Below are 20,713 nucleotides of genomic sequence, written 5' to 3' on the forward strand. Positions count from 1 at the left end.
TGTTTTGTAATTAACACATCTTTACTGGAGAGATATTTGGAAGTGATTGCTGTGAATATACTGGTTAGTAAAATAAACACAATCACACACCACTTTCTGTTATCAGACAAATTTGTGAATTGTACACATTATACTCCAGATCAACAAACTGTGATATAACAGCCAAGCAGAAGACACATTTATATAACCTTTTATTTTTCAGAAAATGTGTATTCATTCTGACCTTGCAAATATAATTAGTTTGTGGGATGCATGGATTTCAGTTCTATGGACTGCTTCAGTAATTGCAATTCCTGGAAATAGATACTAAATATTTTGAAGCTGCCAATACAAAATAAAAACTGGATCTTTATGTGAATGCATCATAAAATGAACAAAACCTACGTTCCATTTTTTTCAGCTACCGCCCTCGGGTTAACAATCCATAATACTGTTTGCAGTTCATCAAAAGCTAGTCTTCAGATAGCTGAATAATTTCATCTATATAGTTTTAGGCAAGTTATGCTACAACCCATTCTGCAGATAAGCATACAAATCACTTGCCATCACTGTTAACCAAGCTGTGACCATGAAAGGAGTATTTGTACATTAATACTAGCTGTTTAAAATCTGTTTTTAATCATTGCTCCAATTTGAAACATTTAAGACTTTTCCATTAGGATCGTGGCTGTTCATTTACCTCAAGGTTTTAAAATTCTCAATCAAGCAGATCTAACAACACTCCTGGGGGGAAATAATATAGGTGTAATATTTACTATGATGAACTAGAATTGGTTAATTCAGCTCTGTTGTTCAGAGCTGAAACTCTCTGGCATCAATATATTTGCAGCAAAGAACAAAACCAACAACCCCAAACCCGATGACATATGCAAGCTACCTTAAAAATGCCTTGTGCTGCTTCTGAAGTCAAGTACCTAGCCATTGTTTAAGCTGTATATTTATGAAGCAGCATAGCAACACATAAGAAATGCTGTGTAAATGGATATAATGTAGCTGTGCCAGGTGTGGAAGGCAGAGTAATGTCCCATCTAAAACCTCTCTTATCACCTGCAACTGACCTGTTATCAACTGCTTAGTTGGCTTCCAGACTCTTTAAAAATTAAATGGAACACATGACCCTCAAAGTGCAGCTGATTCTTATGACCACTTCGTTATTTATGCTGCCATGCACACTTAAGACAACCGCAAGTAAAGAACATCTTCAGTCCCTTGTAAGCCCACAGCATAAAAAATTCAGGGAAGTCTTACTTTTTATGCCATTTCCAATGAAAAGCACTAAGACCAGAAACTGACTCATGCCAAATGCATATCACTGAATTGCTGTGATTGTGAGTTTGAAGTCTGCTTCATGGAAATTATTTATAAAAATGTCAATTTCGGCTCTAGAAAAGAGATTCCTAGGAGTATGTACATTTTCCTTCGTTATCCTTTGAGAATTTGCTGGCTTTGGTCAGGGCTACGATGCCACTCGAATCCCCGCACTGGAAGAGGAGACAGCTACAGAATAATACATTTATCTTGACAAGCGAAGGCATGCAGCCATAACCCACAAGCAGCAAAACCACAACTTTCAAAGCTGTATTCCTTAATGAAGATAGACGGATTAGTCTGCATCCACTATGGTAAAAGGCAATTAAAAATTAATACTTTTAAACAAAAAAAAAAGTCTGCTTTGAACTTTTTGGTTTTAGGGAAGAGAAATAAACTGAAATAACCTTTCAGTTTAACAAGCAAGCACTTACTACTGGATTCTAAGCAGAGCAAACTTGAGTGCTGATATAAAGACAACGGTTCAGGATGTACAGGAGTTCCATCTGTTAAATAAAATATTCCACTTTCTACCTCTGTACAAAGACGTAACTTAGCTCCTTAAGCTATGAGATAAAATCAAAACCCCAAATGTACAATTATCATATGCATTTAAAAGGTTAAACAGGACACAAAAGCTGCAACTACAATACAATCTGCATCTTATTTTATACATTTATACCCTATCATTCTGACCATGCAGGATCCTTGGGGGCAGCTATATATTTCAAAGACAGTGTTGGAAACACATACAGACTCAGTTCAGGCAACTTTGCAGACCATGGTTGGAGTATCACAAACGAGCTGCAGGAAGACACGTGCCCTGATCCCCAACCCTTTCTCTCTGCTGTTTGACACGATCCATAGTCTGCAGACAGGTCTAAAGCAGCTGATGAGTGTTTGTCCTCTGATTCCAGAAATGAAAATTAGTTTCGAGGAGGTCTCTCATTCTGGCCTGGGGGAGATGCACTAACTACAGCATGCCGATTCAGACATCTTGGCAAGCTATGGTTAGTTCAAACAGGAAATGGAGACGGAGGAGGTGGAAGTAGCGTGCAAGTCCTTGGCTCATCTAAACATGCCTGGAGGATCACCTGACCCAAACCAGTTCCAGAGAGAGATGTGCTTAAAGCCCAAGGATTGGGTTGGAGCCAGACTAAGTCACCTGCTAGCAGAAGGCACTTGCGCCAGCAGAAAACACCTTCCTGCCTCTCCCCCTCCTGCTGCAGCCCACTGAGCTCCCTGACATGCTGCTTCTGAGGGACCCTCAGGAATGGCGCAACAGGAAAATCTGCAGTAGGAAGCAGAATTGACAGCAATTATACTTCCCCTTCCATCAGTGGAAAATTCGGTGTCAATCCCACCCATTGGTTTCCCATGGTGGTCCAAGTGAAGTTTCCTTTAGAAGATAGCAATAACCAGGTCCCCAAATTTCCCCATCTATCCTTATTCTGGGAGAGAAACTATGGAGTCAACAAGTTAATACCTCAGCTTTGCGCTTCCACAACACAACATTTGGCTCTTCCTAACGCAACTGTGTATTTTAGCTTCACCTAGCACATTGCATCTGTGGTAGGCCACAACTGCTCCTTTCTGTGACAGTTTTGTTAGACGGGGAGGTGATGGTGAGCCACTCAGCACTAGATTGATTTTCGCAAGAGATTATTTCACTTGCACTCATACCTGCTTGCAGTTTAATATCCATATGGTAAGGGGGGGGGGGGGGGGGGATGGTCAGACACACAAGTCTTCACTGTACTGAAATGACCAAAAACTCATGTAGTTTACAAAACCGTTCCAAGGAGGTGACACGGTATTCTGACGACATTACAAGGACTTTTGTATCACCCTCCTTCCCTACATGCCCTCTAAGATACAACTGGCAATGAGGCAAGGACCCAGAAATGAGCCCACTTGAAGATACATGCCCTGTTCATTGGCTCTTCAGGACAGCTGGTTGGCAATTGTGAAAATAGGATGCTGGACTAGATGGACCATTCAGCAAGGCTCTTCTTACATATGGCAGAAGAAAGGTTGGTTTAAAGACAGGTTTCCATTCCAAGTTGTCAGTCAGAAACAGTCAAAGATGCACTTAGAAGCAACCAAAAATCATCTTGAAACACAGAACATGTAAAAGCATCAGTTATATAGAGGGCAAGAATACAGAGAAGTCAGAGGATCAACAGAGGGTCTGTTGATCTCGCTGGCCCCTCTCTCGACTATTCCATTTTATTGCAGTGTTTGTCCAGTTAGACCAAAGACAAGGCAAGAATAAAATGTTTAACAAAGGGCACTATCCATTCCCTGTAGATATTAACACTTCACATATAAACACTATTAAGCTATGAAAGCGATTTAAATACAGGGAAGAACTGTGTCTTAAACTACAACACACTAAAGCAAATTACATCATGAAGAAACTAGGTGGAGTCTAGCAGATCCTACATTTAAAAAAAAAATCCCAAACCAAGTATTTCTAAATTCCCCCTTTAAAGGAATCTCTATGAAAAGCAGAGAAACAAGAAAGGAGAATACGGCAATGTGAGTTAGTGGGAAAGACCATCTTGATGGGTTTGTGAGCAGAGAACAAAGGGAAGAATAGTAGGAAGGGAAAGTAGTGTAGAAAACACACTAAGGGCCATTGATGGTGGGGTGGGGAGTGGAGATGAAGGAACTTTAAGTGGTACATGAGAGGCAAAAAGAGAAAAGGAAGGGCTCAATACGAGCTGGGTGGTTCCAAGTGAAAGGTGGTTGTCTGATGGTGGTGCTCAGATCAGACTGTCTGTGGTTGTCACGGGTCCACACCTATGGAATTCGGGGTGAGCAGTACAGAAGCAAAGTTTGCAGATGATACCAAATTATTCAGGGTGGTAAAAATCAAGGCACATTTGTGAAGAGCTCCAGGAGGATCTCTCTACATTCGATGAGTGGACAACAATGTGGCAAATGAAGTTCAATGTGGGTAAGTGGAACAACAAAATCCTAATTTTAAATATTTAATGATGGGGTCTGACGTGGCTCAAGATGTGTTTGAAAGAGATCTGAGAGTTGTAGTAGAAATCCCAATGACATTTTTGACCCAGTGTGTGGCAGCAGTAAAGAGGACAAACTCTATAGCAGTAATTGTTAGGAGATTGCAAAGAGATCAGCCAATATTGTAAAGCCCTTATATGAAGCTATTGCACACCTTCATTTGGAATACTGTGTGCAGTTCTGGCCACTATATCTCAAAATAGGTACTGCAAATGTCCAAAACAGGGCAGACAAGTTGATCAGGGTCATTGGAGCACCTTTCCTCTGAGGAAAGGATGGAGAGTCTGGGACTTTTCAGTTTCAAAGTGAGAAACATGTGAAAGAAGGTTGGTGACCCCCATTTGACACAAAGGACACTGACCTTTTACCCAGTGAGATAGTGAGAGGCACTGCACTGCAAGTGCAGATGGCAACCTCCTGTACCTGCCTCACGGTCTGAGCATACCAAGTAGCAATGACCAGAGCAGGGCTGCTGTCAAATATTGCTCTGCTCAGTTTGCAATGAATGAAGGAGGGGAGGGAATTCCTTAGGTGAGGAGGGAGCGAGTGTGGAGTGACTGACTGCGCTATCTTAAAGGCCATAACTCTTCTGAAGAAACCTCCCTCTCCCAGAGGAACATCCTTGAAACTTTTGATGCCAGCTTGCTTGTGTAGATAATGGGATTGTATATTTCCCAGATGAAAGGGGGGTAGGAACGCTATGGCTAGGCAGGGTGGATGTGACATATGAGTGGCCATTAGGAGGGGTTTCATTTGAATTACCTGTATCTATGATTGTACCCGCCAAAATCTTCAGTTCTGACATGGTACTGTTATGACCTGGATCTTGCTTATAACTCAATAAACATATCACTGCCAAAGAGAGTGTTGTTGAGGAGAACTTGACCAGGGGTCTAACGAAGTGTCAGAACTCTCTCTTCGAAAGCCGCACCACACCCATGATGGCTGGCAAAGACAAAGAAATTGGAACGGGCACCAGCTCAGAAACTGAGCTCCCGATCCCAGTCCCTGACATGACGGAAGAGAAGTTGGCTGGCCCTAAACCCAAGAAGCACACTGTGTGTTGGAAGGAGGGGGCCAGACCGAAGGGTGCCAAGGCTGAGCGCAACTGATGGGACGACCCGGCCTGGCTTCTGAGTCCTCCTGGGTTCCGGGGAGCAAGGGGAGGCGAACCTCCCGCATCTTCCAAGACGACCCCGAACGTCTGCTGGTTGCTGAAACACTGGGAGAGGCATCACGCATCGATCAGATGTGAGCAGAGCTCGAGGGGGAGATGGAAGAAATCAAAGATGGAATTAAATTCCTCATAGAGAACCTCCTTCGAGTAGTCAAGGAGCTGATCTAGCAAGAGGGGGAGATCTCTGAGGAAGAGAAGCTGAGGAAGCCCCCGACCAATGACCCCCAGACCAGGTCATGGGACCCCCACTGGGGCCCCAGCCAGACCAGGAGCGACCCCAAGATGTGCTGGAGGCGACGTTTGATGCCAGCCCTGAGAAGCTGACATTCTTCGTGATCCAGGTGCATAAGTTCCTGAGAGAGTGGGGGCACACCTTCACCCCCTATGAGACTAAGCAATTTGTGGTGCAAGTGAATACTTCTGATGTGGCTATGGGGGGGAGCGATCCTCCAAAGGGGGGAGGATGGGAACTTGCATCTGGTGGCGTATGTGTCTAAAAAGTTTTCCAGCACTGAAATTAGGCAGAGTGGGACAAGGAAGCGGCAGTCATAAAGTTGGCGCTAACCACCTGGAGACATTGGCTGGAGGTGGCCCAAGTTCCGTTTGAACCAACCACAGAAACTTAGAAACCCTCAAAGCCCCTAGGTACCTAAACACAAAGCAGTTGTTGTGGGAGGAGTTCTCCTCTAAGTTTCATTTCACCCTCAAACACCTTCCGGGGAGATCAAATTTCCTGGCTGACGCCCTGTCCCACCTTCCACAGCATGCTAGCCAACAGGAGGAGGTAGTGGACACCAAGTTCACACCCACCAAGTTGGGAGGAGGAGTGGTGATGCACGGTCAGGCAAAGGGGGTGCCTCAGTCCAGGGTGGAGCCATGGACTAAGAAATTCAAGTCCGCCCTCTCTGATGGTGACAAGGTGGAAATTGAGAAATAGGGGATGCTGACACAAAGAGAGGACGGGTGCTGGCATTGGCAAAAGAAACTGTTCGTCCCAGAATCCATGAGGGGGGAGATTTTATCAATGGGGCATGATAATAAATTGGCTGGGCATTTTGGCTATTTAAAGACTCTAAACCTAATTCGGAGATAATTCTGGTGGCCCCGCATGGGAGGGGACATCTCAAAGTATGCAGCCTCTTGCCAGATGAGTTTAATGAGCAAGAGGCATGTGGGGAAGCCCCCGGGACTATAGCAGCCATTAAAGACTCTGGACCAGCCATGGTGTGTCATTTCTATGGACTTTATCATGGACTTACCCCCGAGCCATGGGAAAACTGTTATCAGGGTGGTGGTGGATTTATTTTCAAAGCAAGCCCATTTTGTCCCCTGCAAACAAGTGCCAACAGCCCAGAAACTAGTCCAATTATTCATGCAACACATTATCAGACTCCATGCCCTGCCCTGCAAAATAATTTCAGACCGGGGTTCCCAGTTTGTGGTAGGGTTTTGGAAGGAACTCTTGAAATTTCTGGCGGTGGAACAAGGACTGAGTAGCGCTTACCACCAGAAACCAATGGCTAAACAGAATGGACAAATCAAGTACTGGAGCAATTCTTGAGATGCTTTATAAGCCACCAACAGGATGATTGGGTGGACTTACTCCCGTTTGCAGAATATAGCTATAATAATTCTGTGCATAGTTCAATTGGAGTGTTCCCCGTTAAGGCTGTATATGGCTACGAGGGGGGACCCCTCCCCACTCTGAACCCAGAGAATCCAGGCCCAGGTGACGCCAGTACTTGGTGGGCCAGAATAATCCAGGGGTGTCCCACTCTCCAGAAAACCCTGGATAAAGCAAAAGAGGACTATAAGCGTTATGCAGACAAAGGAAGGGGCCCAGAGTGGGAGTTGAAATCATGGGACTTTGTGTACATTTCTACTAAAAACCTCCACGGGCTGCAACCAAGGAGAAAATTAGAATGGAGATATGTCAGCCAGTGTTCCCTCTAAGCTATTAGTCTGAGCTAGCCCACAGGTTTTTAGCCTCCGGCTCACACATTTGTGTCTTAGCTCAGGAAGGATGGCTCCAGAGCAAACTAATTTATGTGGAAATCAAATCGCTCGCTCACAACTTCAATGCCAGTAGCTCACAAAGTAGAATTTTTGCTCACAGGACTCCACAGCTTAGAGGGAACATTGATGTCAGCCCTTTTAAAGTGGTGCGCCTCATTAACAAAGTGACTGTTGAGGTTGAGTTGCCCAAAAGCTTACGCCATATTCACCCTGTGTTCCATTTCGGTCTACTGAAGAAGGGTTCTGAACCAATGAAGTGGAAACCTCCAGCTCCTTCTCCCCTGATCATGGATGGTGAAGCCCATCAAGAAGTGGAGGACATTTTAGACTCTAAAATCAAAAGGGGCCAAATGTACTACTTTATCAAATGGAAAGTCTTTGACCCGAGTCATAATGAATGGGTGGCTTTTAAGCATGTCAAAGCTGCAAAACTGATGCACACTTTCCATCAGCAGCACCCCCTCAAGCCGGGAGGGTGATTGGGGCTTGGGGGGGGGGCAGAATGTCAAACATTGCTCTGCTCAGTTTGCAATGAATGAAGGGGGGGGGGAGGGAAATCCTTAGGGGAGGGGAGAGCGAGTGTGGAGTGAACGAGTGCGCTATCTTAGAGGCTGTAACTCTTCCAAAGAAACCTTCCTCTCCCAGAGGAACGTCCTGGAAACTTTTGGTGCCAGCTTGCTTGTGTAGATAATGGGATCATATATTTCCCAGGTGAAAGGGGAGTAGGAACGCTATGGCTAGGCGGGATGGATGTGACGCATGAGTGGCCATTAGGAGGGGTTTCATTTGAATTACCTATATCTATGATTATACCCGCCAAAATCTTCAGTTATGACCTGGATCTTGCTTATAACTCAATAAACATATCACTGCCAAAGAGAGTGTTGTTGAGGATAACTTGACCAGGGTTATCTGCTCACTTTTACTGGATGCAGAGGCAGAAGGAGAACCAGTTGATAACATTGCTGCTCTAGGCACAAAGGTCTGGAGGCGTGTTCTGGCCTGGCCCAACTACAGCTATGCTTTTGGAGTATTGCAGGGGAGCCACTGTACCAGGTTAAATTGTCTGGTTTGCCACCTTGCATGCCAGAGTTGCTTCTCTCTGCTGTAGGCCCTTCACACACAAGACAACTTAGATTTTAAACCAAATTGTGGCAGGGGTCAAACGGGTCCCATTTCAACTAAATGCGTACATCTGGATGTCATAAGCAATTGGAACTTTTCCCCCCCTAAAACAGGAAGGTGGAATAGAAGTAAAGTCAGTTGCGGAGGCGACTTAATATTGCATCAGTATTCTAGTGCCCAACAGGGCAATGCACTGGCAGTGCCCAACACAGGCAATGGTTCACATATCAGCTGCTCTCCACCCTGATGCAAATTATTCCTAATGGTACTTTGTGAATAACACAGAGATAGACCACACAGTGTTATTTCCTTGACGCACTTCGCACTAACAGAATGGCCAGTTCACTCATCAAGACCCCTGGGCAGGATCCAAAGAAACGCAATTTTAAAACTTAAGAGAATCAAAAGCAGCTTGTGATAAGACATGGATGTCAGCTATCCGGAAAAAAAAGAGGAAAATGCCACTGAGTCAGGCTCATATGCAAAAGGCAAGGAGGAGGAGGAGGAGGAGATTGGATTTATACCCCGCCTTTCACTCAGAGTCTCAGAGCGGCTTACAAACTCCTTTCCCCTCCCTACAACAGACACCCTCCCTGTGAGGTAGGTGGAGCTAAGAGAGCTCTGACAGGCACTGCTCTTTCAAGGACAGCTCTGACAGAACTATGGCTTGCCCAAGGTCATCCAGCAGCTGCAAGTGGAGGAGTGGGGAATCAAACCTGGTTCTCCCAGATTAGAGTCCGCACACTTAACCACTACACCAAACTGGCTCTCAGTAGCTAAGTAGCTCAGAATCTCAGCTTCTGTTGGGATACAAGCCACAAAACTTTTCATTTGCCAGGCAGGTAGGGACCAAGAAAAGGGTGATGTTTAGAACATCTTGGTAGAACAATGTATTTATGGTTCTAACAGTAGGCTTGAATCCATACATGCAGCAGAGCTCATGTAAGGTATCTTTGTCATCTTTCCCTTCCACTGCCCACTCTAAGAAGGCTGAGGAACCCTCAGGAATGGCTTAGGAGGAGGCCTGGGGGCTCTGGCAGGAGGGAGGAAATAACTGCCACCACGGGCAAGCTCCTACCTTGATCATGGACAAGAACGCATGTGTGGATTTCTGCCTACCATTTGCCCCCCCCCCCAATACCACTCTCATAGGTCCCTCAGCTCTCAAAAGTGGCTTGGGAAAGGAGGCAGAGGACTCCCGAGGGAAGAGAGAAGTGGCAGGAGCCCCTTCTGTGAATTCCGCTTTATTGACCATTTAAAGGGTTCAGGTCAGTATTTTTAAAACAGATTCTATATTGTTAGGCAAAAAGGCAGGTTAAAAATGAAGAAAAATGTAAAGGGAGGTGGAAAAGAGAACTCAGTGGATAGAAATAAACCAGAGAATAGAAGTAAACCTGAAGCATGCACGCTATCTTCCGATGTGCGCAAGAAAAGTACACATTTTGGGGGGAGGGAAAATATTCTGGGAGGGAAAAGGAGAAGGACAGGGGATGAAGGCAAAAGCATCATCCCCTTTAATAGCAACTCTGTGCATGGAGTGATGTAATATACGAAATTACAATCTAGTGTGGTTGGTTTTTTAACTTTATACCATGTCATATGTGCTGTTAACAAAACAACAGAAAAAGGACAAGGGTGGCAAATTCCACACTGGGAGAAGACACTGAAGAAACAGGGTTTATAGAAAACAATCAGGCGGGGGGGGGGGAACAGGGATTGCACAAAGCACCCTGCATGAAATTCTACATCCAGAGGGTCATTGTATGAGATTACAAGGAAGCAGCAATTAGATGTCATTACTTAGAATCATAGAGTTGGAAGGGACCTCCAGGGTCATCTAGTCCAACCCCCTACACAATGCAGGAAATTCATAAATACCCCCACACATACCCAGTGATGACCCCCCCCCCAAAAAAACCCCCAACACCTGGGATTCCCACCCAAACTGGCCTGGAGAAAAACCCCAAAGTGGCAATCAGAATTTCCCTGGGTGTATAAGAAAGGACCATGAGAACTGATGCAACCCTTCCTGCCTTCCCTCTCATGATCTGCTGATTCACAGAACCATCATTACTGCCAGATGGCCATCTAGCCTCTGATTAAAAACCTTCAAAAAAGGAGAGCCTACCACCGCCCGAGGAGCCACTGAGGAAACGCTCTGTTAGGAAGTTTTTCCTAATTTTTAGCCAAAAACTCTTTTGATTTAATTTCAACCCATTGATTCTGGTCCGACCTTCTGGGGCAACAGAAAACAACTCTGCACCATCCTCTATATGACAGTCCTTCAAGTACTTGAAGATGGTTATTATATCACCTCTCAGTCGCCTCCTCTCCAGGCTAAGCATACCCAGCTCCTTCAACCTTTCCTCATAGTCTCCAGACCTCTCACCATCTTTGTTTGCCCCCCTCCGGACATGGTCCAGCTTGTCTACATCCTTCTTAAATTGTGGTGCCCAAAACTAGATGAGGTCTAACCTGAGCAGAGTAAAGCGATACCATCACTTTGCGTGATCTGGACAATATACTTCTATTGATACAGCCCAAAATGGCATTTGCCTTTTTAGCTACCGCATCACACTGCTGGCTCATGTTCAGTGTATGGTCTAAGACCCCTAGATCCTTTTCGCACATACTACTGCCAAGACAAGTCTCCCCCATCCTATAATTATGCATTTGATTTTTCCTACCTAAATGCAGAACTTTATATTTATCCCCACTGAAATTCATTTTATTTGTTTTAGCCCAGTTTTCCACCCTGTCAAGATCATCTTGTATCCTGACTCTGTCTTCTACTGTATTTGCTACCCCTCCCAATTTAGTATCTTCTCCAAATTTAATAAGCATTCCCTCTATTCCTTCATTCAAATCATTTATGAAGATGTTGAACAAAACAGGTCCCACGACAGATCCTTGAGGCACTCCACTTATCACTCCTCTCCATAGGCGGAGGAAGAGGGAAAGAAAACAATATGAATCTGTCGAAGACTATTAGCCTCTACTTGGAGGTAGGCTTGAAGCTGCCTGGGGGGGTAAAGCACAGCCTGTTACCACTGCAGGTAGCAAGTCAGAGAGAAAAGGTAAGCACATCTCTATGGAGCTTGTCTGATACAGAATAGGTACACTTTCATGAGATCCATTTTATCTGATGGAAACCACCACAGTCCATTCATCCAAACTGAAGCTGGCCTTGTCAGTGCTCTTGGACATGTCTACACCATAAGTTGTCACCATCTGGATCAACTTACTTGAGTACACTTTACTAACAAGTCACATGACAAAAAATCAAAGAACATGTGACCTAGAAGAGGCGAGAAAGAAGAACACTTTTCTCTCTCTTTTCTCATGCACTGCACAGCAGCTGGGAAGAGACTCGACTTTTTCTACTATTCTACCAGTGTTTGAAATAAGTGTACCCAACGAGCCACAATCTATTTATTTATTTGCTTTACTTATACCTTGTCTTTCTCCTCATTGGGGACACAATGTGGCTTATATCATTCCCTTCAGAACAACCCTGTGAAGTAGGCTAGGTTGAGAGTGTGTGATCACTATCACACAGGAACTTTTCAGATCCCAGTCCAACGCTATCACACCACACTATATCTTGATAGTTATCCAGTCCTCTGGGAAAGTTCAGGGAACCTGTCCCCCTAGACAAACACAGCTTACTTTCCTCCATAGGAATGAAGCCCTTGAGAATTCTGTCACCCCTAACGGAGCCCCAACCCCTTTCCTGACCAGTGCTGTTCACACTACACGATCAAGTCACAATTACATGAGAGGACCCACGCTGAATTAGACCAAAGGCTCATCTAGCCCAGCATTCTGTTCACACAGTGGCTGGCCAGCTGCCTCTAAGAAGCCCACAACAAGCAGGATAACTGCAACAGCAATGTCCTGCCCATGCTTCCCAGGAACTGTTATAAAGAAGCATATGGAGGAAGTAGATCTCTCATGACTAGTAGCTAACGATAGCCCCATCCTCCATGATGTCTCTGCATGATGCTTTGTAAAAGGTTTACACAATCATGCTTCAAACTGTCATGGCTACACAATGACTGAAAAATCAGAACTATACAAATTGGTAATTACACACTACTATGCAGCATGCTTTTCAGCAACAAGTGGTGATCCAAAGTTCTGGTGGTCTATCTAAGCGTCTCCCACCATGACTTTTGTTTGTGTCACTTAAATCCAAAACCACATCTTAAACCATCAAATCCATACCACCTCCTCTCCTACCCCACTGCAAATGCAAAACAAACTGCATCTCACAGGCTTTAACCAGACATAAGACTATATTACCCATATCTGTGAAGAAGAGAAATGGCTGTGAACAGAGCCAGACACAAGCCTAGATGTGTTGGGGGAAGGGGGAGAGACACTTCTAAACCGCACGATTTCCCTTAAGATGCTCAAAACTTCCAAGGGCTGGGCAGGATTGATTAATATTGAGAAACTCTACTTCATTCTCTCCCACTCATTCAAAAAGGCACCAATTAAACCTGTGATGAACAAGACTTTAGTTCTTTCAACACATTCTTAATGTGCACTATAGAAGATTACTTGGAATGGGCTAAAAAAATATAGTCACATGGAGCTATAAGTATTCAAAAACAGCACCCCCACACACACACACGAAAATCATGGCAGGGTGTTCTGAATCAGAAGGGAAATCCCAAAAGCAAGACAAAATCTAGTGGTGACTCTTTGCTCCAGAAAGCTATCAAAATGCTTCTTTGGAAGGGAGATGTTATTTAAATCATGGACATCCCCACAGACACATGTTTTACATCTCAACTTTTGCATTTAAAAATAAATTAACTGGCGTGCAGAGAAGAGAACTTCATTTAATGAAATGACGTTTATATTCTTTTTATCATATTCAAGCTAAAATATTATCACATCATAAAAGGCAGCAGTCGTTTGAGCTGGTTACCTGCATTAACGCCACTGAACTATGAATGGAAAAACTTAAACCCTTAAAATATTTATAAAATCATATAAATGTCATACATATTATTAATTGAACGGATATTCCACAATACAATAGGAGAGCATGCTCAAACAAAACACCTCAGCAGTATTTTAAAGCAGTAACCACCTAGCCAATTTCTGTATGTTCTGTAGTTTTTCTAATCCACTCTCCCTGTGGCTGAGCAAAATCGAATTGCCTCTCACATTTGCAGACAGCTCTGTGAAGGTGATAATAGAGCTGCTCCCTGCTGTCATGAGGCAGGAAATAGGAAAATGGCATATGGGGCTAGAAATAAATAAAAAAAAGAACCAAACAAGAACAAAAGAGATTTCAACAAAGGACAAACTATAACCCAATATGCTTTGCAAGTTAATCTCTTTTCATAATGATTTCACATAATCATTCATCTGCAAACTACCCTAAACGTGAATGGCTGTGAAGTCTTTGGGGAAAAGTTTTTATTCCGAAACATTTGAAGCACATAAGTGTTGTGCACCATCTCTATAAAATAAAAGCGCTCTTGCTATGTAGGAAAGGGCTGCATCCAGCCCAACTTACCAGGATTTCACTGTTTGCTTAAAATTTTACTGTCCTGAACTATCGCCAAAGCACAAAGGACTTCTGTTTATCAATCACAGCGCCCGACCCTAAATACGTTCACTAAAGAGTAACCTGTACAAGAGTTTAAATATAATTTTCTAGTTTAAGATTATAGCTACAGTTTAAAAAAATGCCACCCATAAGCGTAAGACAGTTCTTCAACAGCAAAGGACAGAAGGGAGACAGCCATTATCCCACATTTACTGCCAAGTTGACCTATGTTTCCAATCTTAAATTTCCTTTGCTACATTTAATTTAAAAATCTAGAGAAGCTATGAAGCAGCCAGGGGTTGAATCCAAAGAGTTGCACTAGCAGAACACAGCCTTCTTCCTCCTGCTGCTGCTGCAGAAGCCCATGGGTATCATTTAAAAAAAACAACAACTGTTCCTGAAGATTGGCAGACACTCTGGAGCAGTGGTGGCAACAGTTCATGCGAGAAACCGGATCCTACCTTCCACTCACAGGATCCTACCTTCCACGGCTACCTTTCTCTTGTAGAAGGGGACCCTTTCAACCCAACGTGATCTCCAAAATTTATTCCATATGAGAAAATCCAGAGTGATTCCACTTGCAAGGCTTTCAATTTCAGTTCTTAATAGCAAGCAACACGTACCTTTCCTTTTACACTCTGAATGGGATCCACCACAACAGCGACGGCTCTTTCGGATAAGGCTTCAAAACTCTGCTGAGTATTAATATCCACACCAGACAACCAACAGCCAAAGCCAGGGTGACTGTGATACCAGCCAACCACCATCTCAGGTCTGAAACAAAAAGAAGAAGAAGAAAAAACCAAACGCATTGAAGAAATGCTCAATGCTACTTTGCAACCTAAACTATAAAAAGCAACAATAGAATAAGGCGACAGTCAGTAGGCGAAGAAAAAAAACAAGAGGTGAGAAGTAGCACCATCAGAAGCATTTAAATTACTGTTCACCAAATTATGGTGAAAACATGAAAATGTGACAAAGGAGTGTTATCATTAAGCGATGCATATTAGCAATGGTAGGTCAGGCTCCCAGTTTCTTCACCCTGTTACCACACCTTCCGAGCCACATTTTAGTCTTTCAGCACTTCAGTAAATACCTGCTCCAAGTCACTGGCACCAAAAGTTGGTTTTTCGCGGCAGAAAAGTCCATTTTAGACATGGACGACAGGAACAAACGGCAGGGAAAGATTAAATATTAATTAAACCAGCAGTAGAACTATGACTCGGTCAAAAAGCAATTTGCACTATTCAGCTCAGCTGTTGAGTCTTTTGTTAACATTAATTTTGAAGTTTTTGCCACAGTGTAAGAATTTGAGCAAGCAAATGACAACTGTTGAGATCGCACAAGTGAAGTAACAAAATTTGTTTAAATATTTGGATGCCTTTTTACCGGGTAACCTTTGCTCTGAGGGGCAGGGGGCACCAGAACTGAAAATTCAGATTTTAAGGTGGTGGCAGTCCCCTTTGTGCTGAATTAGTACAAAAGTGGAAAAGATTGCTTCAAGGTATGCAACAGTGCCAACCATAAATGGAGCCTCAAAGTACATAGCCGGGAACAACGGGCTGTGGGTTCTCATAAATACTCATGCTCATAATTAGGCTTACACAGCATATTCTCTTAGTGATGTTGGATCAAACCCACGACTTAGATCTCAACACTGACAAATAATGCAAGAGAACACAAGGCATCAGGGATTACTACATTCCAGAAATGCCAACTAAGAAGGTCCTTACCTTCCAGTCTGCTTTAACATATCCAACATTTTGGCTTGAAACACAGGATCAACAGCCTCGACACTGACCCCCTAGATGTGGGGAAAGTAAGAGAGGCAATTACAGACAGATCTAACATACCTGTCACTTACAACAAGACTTTTAGATCATTTACTTATAAAAAGTTTTAAGGGGGGAGCCATGTGGGTGTGCAGAACAGCTATATCCGAGTCCAGCAGCACCTTAGCAATCAACAAGATTTTTCAGGGTAATAATAAGCTTCTGAGAGTCAAAGCTCCCTGCAACTTAAAAAGGGTTGGCCTCTGTTTGGGCAAGGACACTGTCAATATTCAGACAAGCAGTGTGTGCCACATTCAGTCTCTCTCTTCTTGTTTTGCTGAGTGGTCATGTCTACCACCAACCCAGCTTCCGTCTTGCTGCTCATCCCAAGTAAAAGCCTGGAGAACATAGATCACCAGGAAAAATAGACCAGGGAAGCGACTATTCTAGCACAGAGTCCATTGCCACATATGTAAGAGAGAAAAAGACCACTTGTTTACAAGAACTTCATGATACACTACATGATACACTACAACACCCTGAGATGGTATAGCACCCATTAAAACACAGAGAATAGGGGTTCATTGGACATTTGATTGGACCCCCCAAAAAAGTCAATTGACCACTCAAATCATTGATCAAGTACTGACAAATAATGGTCAACTACCATTAAAGCATGATATTTTAATTACTGACAAGTGTGATACTTATTTTACAAAAAAAACCCAAATTGACTGTTACTATAAATTACTACAAATTCATGAAATTACATTAAAAACTGATAAGACAATATTACATTACTATAAATGCTAATGATTCATCAAAAAGTTATCGTTTACCCAGGAATATGACCCGTTAGCCTACACTTACCAAAAGAAAAAACCCTAGGTGAAATTAAAAATGAAAAAGCAATTTTCAAAAGAAGTCGTCCTAACTAAGCAATAGGCCAATGCTTTTAAAAAGAAAAAACCCTTTAGGTGAAATTAAAAACGAAAAAGCAATGGAACTGAAAGTAATTTTCAGAAGAAGTTGTCCTAACTAAGCAATAGGCCAATGCTTTTTTAGATCCATATCCCACCCCTCACAGGACTGTTGCAGAATACATGGTCAGATAATGTAGAGGGTCTACTCCTTGTTTCCTGCAGCAAGCCAGGCAGAGTAGCTGGTGGTCCAAATCAGTGACTTTTACCAAGGGTAAAGTCTGAGAGTCCAGTGGCATCTTAAAGACCAACAAAGTTTAATTCTGGGTATAAGCTTTACACCGCTTCAGCTATTTGAAGCAGTAGATACCTGACGAAGTGTGCATACATATGAAAGCTTGTACCCTGAATTAAACTTTGTTGATCTTTAAGGCGCCACTGGACACAAACTTTGTTCTATTGCTTCAGACCAACACGGCTACACACCTGATTTTACCATGTGTGACTGCTTTTGCTCCTGTTTGGAGATGCCTGCTCAGACCACGGCTACCCACCTGATTTTACCATGTTTTTGCTTTTGCTCCTGTTTGGAGATGCCTGCAATTACAGCACAGTGGAAAACATTTTGCTGTGCTGCATTAGCTGGAGCTCCCAGACACCTCTCATGAAGGAGTTCTCAGAAAGGATCACCAGGCAGAAATATATAAAGATTCTGCTCTCCCACCCAGGAGGGCATTTGAAGATGGAGAATCAATTGACTTTGCCTAATTTAGGATTATGAATCCTTTTTATTGGTGTTTGCCGGCTTATTCCGTTTTCTGTTATTTACTGCAATTTTATGACTGATGGTGGTTTTACTGCTTGCAGTGTTTCATTTTTCTTGTTTTAGCTTTCGTAATGTAAGTATTTTACTCTAAGTTACCTGTACACTATCTTAAGCGCTACTTTAGAAGAAAGGATGGATATTGCTTTCTCAACAAATAACAGATTTGCCCCCAACTGCTGCAGAGCTAAGGGACATGAAGCCCTCAGTCCTGCCATTGCTACCAGTAAAATAAAAAGGCCAGATGTTAGCTACACAGTAGCATTTTTTTACTTTATGAAAAACTTGACTGCACTCAAATAAGCAGTCAATTGACAATATTTGACCAGCGAACAGCACAACCAGCTTAAAAAAAGACAGTCAACACATGGTCCGATTGTTTTTCAGCACTGCAGACACACACACACACACACACACATATCCTGACCTAGGGTGCTCCCAGAAGCAATGCCAACGTAGGAGGATTTCCTCTTCCTCCCAGAAACATTGACATTTGCTAAGTGGTTGGAACTAACGCTAACGCCACCTCTTTTTGCAATCATAATGATTGCCTAGGATGTTGTGTAAAGTAGAATCTGCAGTCAAATTTATGAGCCTATCCTTGTAAAGCGAGCAAATGGTAGTCCAATCATTTATTAAACAGACTGTACCCTTTTAGATCACACCATTTGGAACTAGACCCCCAAAAGCTATAGATTCCCAAACCTTATCTAAGCAGAACTGATTACTCTCCATGTGTTGTGTGTGTTTGAGACAGTTTGGTACTAATGAATAACCCTTCGCAACAGAAACGACTGCAACACAAGTTGGGCTCTTGTTGGGAGAGTCTAAGAAACAGATTCAGTGTTGCCGCAAGGGATACTGTATAATTTTGATCCAATGTAGTCTTGGGCTGTTGGCAGCTGCCTCTGTTATCATAAGTATCATAACTTAATGCAGCTGAAGACATCTAGCTGCAAACCTGCATGGGCCACACCACTAGAGAGTGTACAACTATATTCGCTAAAGGATTAAAACTGAAACTGTTAAATGCTGGCATAGATCACCAGCATCTCTTACAGGCCAGGATATATGCATTCCAGACATCAATATCTTTTTCACAACTATTGCGCATGTGGAGGAAGAAAAATCTTGATGTACAGTTACCTAGTGTGACAAAACACATTTACTCACTAAAGAGTACTTACCGTTCCTGACTGTGGCATAGCAAACACATCAATCACTCTGACAGTATAGTCATCAACAAATTCTCCAAGCATCAGACCCATAACTTCCATGGGAACACCAGCACGACCATGCTTCAACATCTGGAAAGAAGATAAACATTATATTGATAATGGGTTCCATGGTATTTTATGCCAGTGACACATGTTTAATTTCCTAGTGTTGTTGGGGTTTTTTAATTACACATTCACAAGTTTGGTGCTATAACATACAAGTGGTATTTACTGGGGGCAACTAGAACTAACTTTCCCATGCCTTGCAAACTTGCTGATGATATTCCACCACACCTTGTAGACACCAAGATAACAGAGAGATTCAAAACGTTGAATATCTATCTATCTATCTATCTATCTATACATACATACACACACACACAAGGGGGACCCGCGATACTCAGGGGGGGGGAAGAAGCTCCACAAGAGAAGGAAGCAGCCGCAGGTCAGCCTTCTCCCCTGTCCCCGCCCCCGTCTTCGTCACCCACGGCAAGGCCCGTGCCCCTCCAAGCTTCCTCCTTCCCCTAGTGGCGGTTAGGCCTTGCTGGCCCGCCGAACGTTATCCCTCCCTTGCCGCCCTGGCGGTGGCACCAGTGGCACCGAGGCTTCGCCGGCCTGCCAAGCTGTCTCCTCCCCCCACCACCCTCAGTGGTGGTGGCGAGGCCTCGCTGGCCTGCCAAACTTTCTCCCTCCTCCTCTCCCCAGCGGCAGCGAGGCCTCGCTGGCCCGCCAAACTTTCTCCCTCCTCCCCGGGTGGTGGCGAGGGCTGAGCGGCTTACAGTCGCTGGCCGGCCAAGCCTTCTCCCCCCACCCCTCCCCCTCTCTGGTGGTGGCGGCAGCGAAGCTGTTCTAAGAGCATTCCCTGCGCATGCGCAGGGGATGTTCTTTTACTTTTGGGGGGATTTAATTATTCCCCCCTATATATTTTTTCAGATTTCTCTGCACACCTGGGCATGACACTTACATTCCCGGGACAGATGGAAAATAGTTTGGCGGGCTGTATCATAATTGCATTCGGGTCCCGGTATATTGCTCCATTTAAACAACAGGTCTGCACAACTGCCAACGCCTGTTCGTATTCGTATTCTATTAGCCATCTTCCATACTTTACGTGGCAAGTCAAATCCTGCAGGTTATGTATATCTGGTGAAACTGATTGTGCCCGTATTCACAACCATTCATTCCCTAGATCAACATTTTGTGATTGCAGGATTTGTGCAGATCTTATTGCTGGGTGTCCGGATCTTTGGATAGGCCCACATCAGCCATGTCTTTGTGGAGAGGCAACTCTCTGTTTTCAATGAACTTTCTATATTTACAAAGAAGAGCATCTTGTCTGGTATAACTCCAGCCCTTCCAATGAATGGCTTAAATCCAGCCTATTGCTTATAGCTCAAGCAGCATCACGTGAATGTGAATGATGCCACTGACAATACATGAAGAAGATGCATTATTAACATGCCTAGACACTGAGAGTAAGTATAGAGTGTGAAAAGTACTGAGACTTTCTAGTGATAGAGATGGATACATTGTAGAGTGTGAGACGGATTTGGGGGCCTACCATACCCCTGCGGTGTGACAGTGGAGCTTCCAGCAGCCAAGCACAAGAGAATTACATCTGTAGCGACACACAAGACAAAGGTTACTGGCAGGGCTTTTTTTGTAGAAAAAGCCCAGCAGGAACTCATTAGCATAACTGGCCACACCCAACAGCAGAAACGTATTATCTTATTAGGCCACACCCCTGACAGCA

The 20,713-nt window shown here is 43.7% G+C and overlaps 1 protein-coding gene across 1 annotated transcript in view; it reads right to left on the reverse strand.

Annotated features, from left to right (window-relative positions):
- PSMD14 (proteasome 26S subunit, non-ATPase 14) overlaps positions 1-20,713 on the reverse strand; it is a 70,916-nt gene that overhangs the window by 22,573 nt on the left and 27,630 nt on the right. The window contains exons 5-7 of the mRNA XM_015429639.1: positions 18,931-19,050; positions 15,962-16,032; positions 14,852-15,002 (exon numbers count right to left, since the gene is read on the reverse strand). Of these exons, the coding sequence (XP_015285125.1) occupies positions 14,852-15,002; positions 15,962-16,032; positions 18,931-19,050 (342 nt within the window). The remainder of the gene's footprint in view (positions 1-14,851; positions 15,003-15,961; positions 16,033-18,930; positions 19,051-20,713) is intronic.

Source organism: Gekko japonicus, unplaced genomic scaffold (assembly GCF_001447785.1).
Source record: "Gekko japonicus isolate JY-2015 unplaced genomic scaffold, Gekko_japonicus_V1.1 scaffold590, whole genome shotgun sequence".
NCBI lineage: Eukaryota > Metazoa > Chordata > Lepidosauria > Squamata > Gekkonidae > Gekko > Gekko japonicus.